General features: G+C 40.2%; 1 protein-coding gene across 1 annotated transcript; it reads left to right on the top strand.

Annotated features, from left to right (window-relative positions):
• Positions 1–643: 643 nt before the first annotated feature.
• On the top strand, positions 644–7,203 carry zgc:92027 (uncharacterized protein LOC449543 homolog). The gene is made up of 8 exons (XM_036540584.1): positions 644–832; positions 3,508–3,651; positions 3,966–4,035; positions 4,284–4,327; positions 5,607–5,754; positions 6,279–6,392; positions 6,483–6,541; positions 6,889–7,203. The coding sequence occupies exons 1-8, from the start codon at positions 809–811 to the stop codon at positions 6,913–6,915; spliced, it is 630 nt and encodes a 209-aa protein (XP_036396477.1). The 5' UTR covers positions 644–808; the 3' UTR covers positions 6,916–7,203.
• Positions 7,204–8,702: the final 1,499 nt, after the last annotated feature.

Consider the following 8,702-nt stretch of genomic DNA (forward strand, 5'->3'; position numbering starts at 1 on the left):
TAATCATGAACTACAATCTCACGGAAATCCTACGAAGTAACGCGACCCTTAAAAGCAACATAACTCAACATAGGCTACTACTTTTCAGAACTGTTACTCAAAGACAATTTCCCAGCCTATCTACTGAAAATACCTTGGATGAAATTACTGCAAATTTTTCCATAACTTTTTAATCATTAACAAGAAGACGTAAAACGTTTTATCGGCATGTAACCATACTGACACAACGTAGCCTAGCAATCATGCAGCACTTTGAAGACTGTAACGTTGACAGTACAATATAAACTCACGGCATCGCATTGATTTAATATAATCAATAAGCTTTACTGATTTAATGGTTTTTCTGGCGTCTTTTAAAGTTCGGAAAATATGACCGTTCAGATTTTTTAACTACCGTGACAACGTGGACATTTTAGTATTTGTCAGGGAGAGACTACTCAAAACTAGGACTGTCCCGGTTAAATCGTGACGTCTGCACGGCAGGCAAAGGTCTCGTCGTTTATGAATGACTACCATCCGACGGTGCTACAACCGTCTATAGTTGGCCTTGTCATCTTTCTGTAGATGGCAGTACTGAGTTTGTGTCGGTCAAAAACCTGAACAAGGAAGAAGACTGTAAAGTGACCACTTCCGTGGAGACGCAACGCTGAAGTGTGTGCAAGTACAGGAAGCAGTCGTGCAGTTTTATCAGCATAGAGATAAGACTAGAAGCGAAACTAACAGCCTGACAGCCTAACGTTAGCTGACAATAAACTCAAAATCTATACTGCAAGCTTGTTAGCTAAAGGTAGACAACTTCAGCAAAAAGATGGCTTATCCAGGATATGGTGGAGTAAGTAACCTTTTAGCTAGCTAACTACAGCTACTTTCATGTTATGTAGCCAGCTGTATTCTAATTAATGTGTGTTTATTAGTGGGGGGAGGAGGCTGACCGAAAACCCAGCTAGCTAGCTACAGGTTTGAGGAACAGAATGCCATTTGAACAGCTAGCAATGAAACGCAAATGGAAAACCACGCAACCAGTGGAGTTACAAAGCAAGAAATAGAGCCGATTAGCCGTCCACACGCTGTAGCATTTTGCGCCCCAGACCGTTGTTATCAGGACATTATTTTTAGCCCGGCTAGCTTCTTATGTAACCGAATAGGCTAGTAAGGTGGACATCTAGTTAAATTTAGCTAACTTTTTTAACCTTAATGGTGTAAGCCTGGGTAGTTTAATCACCTAGCTACCTAGCTAGGGCAAACTTCCTAAACAGCCTCTAAGTTAGCTAGCTAGTAGTTTGACGTGTTAGATAGATCAAAGTAGTAGATTGACTGTGATTGTGAGTTCTCCATCGTTACTGTAGCTAACGTTGTGAAGCTAGCGATCTGGGCATTTAAGTTAGTTGTCTAGCTAACATAGAGTCTGACTGCATACCCTGTGGGCGCAGAATTGACTAACTAGCTAACCTGTTATAACTAGCTAACTTGTTCAACCAACCACTCTGAACTACGGAGGCAGTTAGTTTCACCCATGTAGCTTACTCTGGTCACCCTAATCTTGGAAGAGGTTACTATTTCAGATACGTGCATTTCACGGATGAAATCCGATAGACGACGCGGCCCTTCTGGGTTTAGGGTTTGGGCAGTGTGCGCACAGCCTTCCAGCGAGAGAGGGGCGGTGGCAGCGAGCTTGGCCATGCTCATACACTTAAATGGCTGATACATTTAAATGGTTAATACACTTAAATGGTTGATCCACGGCCATGTTCGTACTCGGTCCCTCTTCAGTGGGGTTGCGCAACTCTCCAGCCCGCTGCTTCTGCTTAACCAATCAGAAGTTAGCTAAGATTTCGCTAGAAATTCCACCTTGCAGGAGAAGAGATTTAGTTACCCAACGTAACATGAGGTAACGTTAACTCGGACATTATGTCGAGATTTAAAAAGGAAATACGATGCATGACTGAGAGTCGGCGAGAAAGTGGGAATTTAATGTACGTTAACTAAGCGAAAAGTGGTGACGGTATTTATTTAAAAGTAGTAAAGTTACAGGAAAGGTTATTTTAGCCGTTTCTTAAACTGCACTCTGACATAATGTTAAAGGTTTTGCATAACTTTTATTCGCTCCTTATATATCTAGCTAAACACCCAGGGTCTCCGCAAGCCCTTAGCTCGCTGATAAGGCAATGAAACACTTCCAAGGGTGTTTCTCGATAAAAATGGTGTCATACAAGTTACCCACAATGTTCCCTTTTTATCCCCTTTGTAGATCAGGGCTGTCCGCAATAAGCTTCTTCTGAGGGATGTCGGGTCTCTGATGCTCAACCCCTTCAGGCTTGCGTGTCTATATATTTATTGTGCATCCTTCCAATGTCTTCCTTCCAAAAGAGCGCACATTCAGCGGCCGTGCACACACATTTAGGTACAAGACATCAGCAGGCAAGACCCGTGCGGTTTGTATAGTTTCTGTGTCTTACACGTGAAGAATAACACCTCTTTAGGAGGCATATTTCAGATTTACCATGGTCAGTACAAAATACCAACATTAGCTACCCAGCCTGCTCGCCTGCAGCCGTTGTGCCCACCTCGCGAATTCACACGTCCGCAAATATTTTGCTACCTTGCCCCGGAAACCAGGGTCTCTCAGCCGCAGGAATAGGGGGTGGTTGTGGGTGGTATGCGGACAGGATGCGGGGGCCAGCACCAGTGACTCACGGTGGGGCAGGCGCGGTATTCGTTTAGCACTTTATCCGCTGTTGCAACCTCTAAAATGCTGAGTACGCTGAGCTGATGGTTACGTGCTTTGTGAGGTGCGCTAGGGTTGCTTAGTCATATACCATTACATTATTGTCATTTAGCTGATGCTGTTAACTAGAGCGACTTACATATATTATAATATTTACACGTTGTCCATTTGTACAGCTGGATATTTACTGTGGCAACTGCGGGTTAAGTATCTTGCCTAAGGGTACAGTACCAGGGTATTAGAACCAGCAACGTTTTGGGTACAAGTCCTGCTCCTTAGCAATATGGTGCACTGGCATCTGTTAGCTGAACAGTATTATGGGCAAAAAGGAATATGAGCTAGCACCATTTGAGCAGTTAGCCACAAGCAAACTGACAATAAGAGAAATAAGTCCACCAGACACTCAGCATTGTAGTTTGAAGGAAAGGTACCTGGAGGGGGGGTGGAATATGCAGTACAGTAAGAGAAAGAATCAGACATGATGTGTCATTATTCAGGAAGTAGCGTTATGCAAGAAGTCATAGGGAAACTACTCCATTGCAAGAGAGAACCTTTGACTTTGAGACAGTACAGTAAACAGATGATTAAGAGGCCAGTAGGGTGATTTTTTTGTTTTTTGTTTTTGGCAGAATTCAAGTATACCAACTACTCTTATTATAGTGATGCACTTATTTGGAAGTCGCTCTGGGTAAGAGCCTCTGCTAAATGATTTAATGTAATGTTCTAATGTACCCTTTCAATAAAAATATACCTTCAGATACATTTTTGCATTCCTTTCTAAGTACGGCGGGCCAATGCCAATGCCGGGAGGAATGCCAATGCCAGGTGGACCCATGGGTGCGCAGCCTCCGGGGGCATTTCCAGGGTATGGTGGCTTTCCCGAAAACGATCCCATGTGGGGCTACTTCAGGGCAGTCGCGGGACAGGTGAGAAGGTCACATGACTGCGTTACAGAGCAATACAATTCAATATAGATAAAGTATCTGATTATTAATGATTTTTAGAGCAGTGTTTGTAGATTTTCAGTTGTCTGTTGATACTGTGTGTGTGTCCCTTAGTGGTTCATGCTGAGCCATAGAGTGGGCTAAAGGCAAATGTCCTTGTTATGTTATATTTAATTTAAAATTAAATAATAATTTTGATACAGTGTACATTCTGCCATTTTAATGCTGAAGAGTTATTATAATAATGTTTTACTGCATCCTCACACCAAAAGATGTTTGGGTGATTATATTTACAGGATGGTGAGATCGATGCCGAGGAGCTTCAGAGGTGTCTGACGCAGTGTGGTTTCAGTGGCAGCTATGCTCGTAAGTGCAGGAAAGAAAAAAAAAAAAAAACCCTGCAGAGTGATAGTCATTTACCTTACAAGGTAAACTGGACAAGCTTTTAAATAGTTTGTAAGTGCAACACAGGGCATTTGTTAACCGTAAGAGCGTCTTCTAAATTAATGTTTTGTCTGCAAGTATGAATTTGGAACAAATTAGTCAAACTTAAGTAAAACATACAAAAAAAAAAAAAAACTGGATTTATTCAGTTCCTGTGTTCTTCCCCTCAGCATTCAGCTTGGAGACGTGTCGGGTCATGATTGCTATGCTGGATGTATCCTTTCCAGATCGGCAGCTCACCTAAACCCCTTTCTCTGTGCCAGAAATGCTCCCTTTGCTCACTGACACACAGTCATATCTGCAGTAAACGCTGAAAGAATGCCAAAATGAAAGACAGAGAACAGCACAATCAGTGTGCAAAGCTTTACCTGCAGTACATTGTAAAAATACTGAGGAACACAGGTGTAAATACCTGGAAATGTAAGCAGTGATAAGCTATGTTCCAGTTTTGATAATGTTCAGAGTGTGCGCACACATACGTAAATAGAAAAACTTTTAAAAATTTCTCATCTCCCTGGCTTTGCAAGGAGATTTTCCATTGGGAAATCTCACCAGTCTGTGTGAAGGCCTCACATGCCAATCAGCATGTTCTGTTGTCCAACACATGACAGCATTTCCCACCATCACTAATGGAGCAAATGCCGCAAGAGTGAAACAACCAGAAACAAAAATGTCAACTCAACATCAACGGTGATTTTAGACCTCCACCACCCCCTTTCAGAGATCATAATTTGTTGAAAAAAAACGTTGGCCTTCCTGCCGGAAGCCAGTGTGGCGTGAATGTGGTTTCAGACATTGGAAAGAGAGGCAGGTTTGTTTTGATCATCACAGTGCTCACAGCTTTGGGTTACTTGGAAACGTATATTGCATTCAATTCCCAGACACGTTTTTTTGAATTTGAGATTGAAAGGGTGTATTTGGGGGTGTAATGCCCTTGATTGTTAGACATGCCTGCTGTTCCAGCTGGCCCAATGCTAATGGCATGTTATGGGCATTAACTTGCTTTCCTGATGACTCACTGGGCTACATAATGTTTTTTCCATTATCGTCTTTATTAAGTAATTGATGCACTGGACACTTGTTTCTACGAGTTGTGCATGTTTGTCTCTTAATGCAAAATGTAAGCTCTAAATGTATATCAAAGTATTTTTCACAGGATTCAGCAGTAAAAGCTCACTGGTGCAGGATTTTAAGTGTAAAACAAAACAAATGGCATATACCTAATGTGGTTAACCACATTAACAAGATCTCTTCTTGCTGCTGCAAAGCTATTTTGCATACAGCAGTTTACTCACACCTGCACGGAAGAATTAAACACAGAAAATGCCTTACAGAACAATCCTAATAATCGGGGCACATAAAAATGAAGCTGGAAATCTTTGGAAACTGTTTTTAACACTTTGGTACAGTTGCTGTCTTGAGTAATTAATTGATATGAGGTTGGTTATCTTTCATAACATGAACGCTGGGAGTACTTAACCTAGTTTCTTCAGAGGGATTTTACCGGGAAGATGGGATTCAATGAGTTTAAAGAGCTTTTTACTGCTCTGAATGGCTGGAAGCAAAATTTCATGATGTTTGATCAGGACAGAAGTGGGACAGTGGAACCTCATGAGATGGCCCAGGCTATTTCCTCAATGGGTGAGTGTCAAGAAAGGATCTTATATTTGGGCTTTTGTTTTTATTCTTCCTTGAACCATTTTGCCTAAGTTCCCCATAACAATGTGCATCAAGAAATAGGTTTAAGAAAATATACAGTGACAGTCAAATGTTTGGACACACTTGCCTTTCTTTAATTTACTATTTTCCTCATTTTAGCATAATAGTAAAGACATCAAAACTATGAAATGCCACAAATGGAATTATGCAGTGACCAAAAAACAAATCAAAACTATCATATTTTAGATTCTTCAAAATAGCCAAAAATGTTTTTTTTTTTTTTTTTTAAGTTAACATTTTTTTGGGAAAAAAATTCATACATAGGCACCAACTTCACTATTTATATTTGTCTATGGAACAAGCATGTTTGCCATTATCTTAATCAGAAGTGTGCAGACCTTTGACTGATACTTTATACGTACATTGTATTCCAAGAGTAGGTGAAAGTATGGTCTGTATATTCCTGGTGTAGACTGTCTGTTGTCTGGTCTTCGCTTGTTGAACAGGCTATAGAGTGAGCCCTCAAGCCCTGAATGGCATCATAAAACGCTACAGTAAGGGAGGAAGAATCTTCTTTGATGACTACGTGGCCTGCTGTGTGAAGCTCAGAGCCCTGACAGGTAGGGCTTCTCTGTCCGTCCTCGGTGCCGGACTTTGACCTGTACGCTGTGTAAGTAATGTTTTCATCCATGCTGTGTCTCATTTTACAGAGAATTTTAGGAGGAGAGATGTCATGCAGCAAGGGACAGTAAACTTTCAGTTTGATGACGTAAGTATTCAAGGTTTTAATTATTATTTTTCACCTATATTGGCAACCGCAAATAGGTCTTGCAAGCATAGTGATCACCAGGCACCAGTGTAGTGTAACGGTAAGGAGCAGGAATTGTAACTGAAAGGTTGCTGGTTCGATTCCCTGTTGGGGCACTGCTGTTGTACCCTTGGCCATGGTATTTAAACCATAATTGCATCAGTAAATACCCAGCTGTATAGATGGGTAACACATAAAAAATGGTAACCTGTGTAAGTTGCTCTGTATGACATCTGCCAGATGCCAATAATGTAATGATCACATAATGATGCTTACTGGGTTTATTAATGGCTTTCTTCCTTCTGAAGTTTATCCAGTGTACAATGACAATCTGAGTGACATCACCGTGGAAGACCATCTAAGGAGAGAGGCGTCAGTATGGGCCATGAAGGGCATTAAGACCACTCCTCCACGAAAAAAAAGGAAGATGTATGTATGTACTATCATGTTTAGTTCGCTATGCAACGCAAGAATATCAGATGTGCTTTTTAAAAGTATCTGTGTATGTAAACCATTACTGAGTGTAATACACATTAGTGGTGAAAAGGTCAAGTGATATACTGTTGTATCTTTTGATTCATCCTGTGCCAACAACAACTCCCATCATGACTTTTATATATATTTTTTTTAATATCTGTATTGTTTTTGTAACCACTGGTCTTCTGGAGCAGAAAAACGCATGACTGAATTTTCTTTGACAGAACAGCTTTAACCACAGTCCCACGCGCTATTGTACTCCTGTATTCATTTGAAAAGTGTTTCCAGGTGTAATCGCACTGGAAAGTTTAATACAGCTATTTTGCCATGGCTTTTTCACTGCTGTTGCCTACACAATGGAGGAAATATAAGAGGTCAATGACTTGTATCTAATGTCTTTAAACACACAACATTGCATGAGTGCCTCTATGGTCAGTGCTTCATTTTGATAATTGTGGTCTGATCTAATGATAACCTACCGAATGTCTGCTGTACCTAACTTTCATTTTTTACTGCTTTGCACTGTGATCTTCACTGTACATGTTTCAGGGACATTTTGTTATTCAAAACATAATAAACTCATGCTTGTTTTCAGTATGTTTTTTATTTATACAAGTCCTCATACTTTGTTACCTAACTGACTTGTGATTATTTACATGGACACTATATATATATATATATATATATATATATATATATATATATATGTATTCGAATAAACTGTAAAGTGTTGCATTATATAAAATATACAGTGGCAAACTTTAAAAATGCATAGAAACAATTCTGAAAAGCATTCAGTTAAAATGTACACTTTTCCACAGTCCAAGTTTGAAATCCTTGTGCAAAAGTTAGCAAATCTAGTCATCTTATAAGAAACAGTTCTGTGGGGGGCTCTCCTAGCCTTTAATAGGAAAGTTTCATCAGGCTAGCTGGATATATAAACATCAAATAATGGAACAGCATTAAAGCTTACTAGGTGCAGTACAAGTGCAAGTACCAGACACCAGCTGTCATATGGAAGTCTCTAATACATGAATGCAATCTGACAAAAAAAATTTAGGAAGTGATATGTATAACTTTGTGTATGACCGTACAGTTCTGATTTCTAGTATTTTACAAAGGGGTGGAGTTTGACGTTAAATTTCACATAGTTTTTTAATGACATTTTTCTCTTGATTTTTCTTTCAGTTGAGAAACTAAATGTTAAAAATTAACATTGTTTCTAATTTGAGTTTACCATATCAGACCAGAGATAAAGCCATTTAAAAGTGCTTACGGCCACAACACAGTCCCTTTTGTCAGACTGAACAGTCTATTACAAACTTTGCATGGAAGTGTCATTTTTTAAACGACTCATTTCAGGGAATTAAATAAAAATGGTCACCCATGGAAGTCACTGAGTCTCTCTAATGGGGAAATCTTCTAAGACTGATTGTACATTGAATGTACTGCTTGGGGTCTCTGGAGTAGCTCAGCCAGTTAAGGCTCTTGTTCGGAGGCATGGCTGAGCCTTATGGCCTGGGTTTGATTCCAGCCATGTCATTGGTCCACAGTGACCTGGAACCCACAGCTGTGGAGCAGACTGGCCTCGTTCCTTTTCGCAAACGTGGGAGAAATTTTAGTGTGCAGGTATGTTCCATCCTAA

This window comes from Megalops cyprinoides, chromosome 11 (genome assembly GCF_013368585.1).
Source record: "Megalops cyprinoides isolate fMegCyp1 chromosome 11, fMegCyp1.pri, whole genome shotgun sequence".
NCBI lineage: Eukaryota > Metazoa > Chordata > Actinopteri > Elopiformes > Megalopidae > Megalops > Megalops cyprinoides.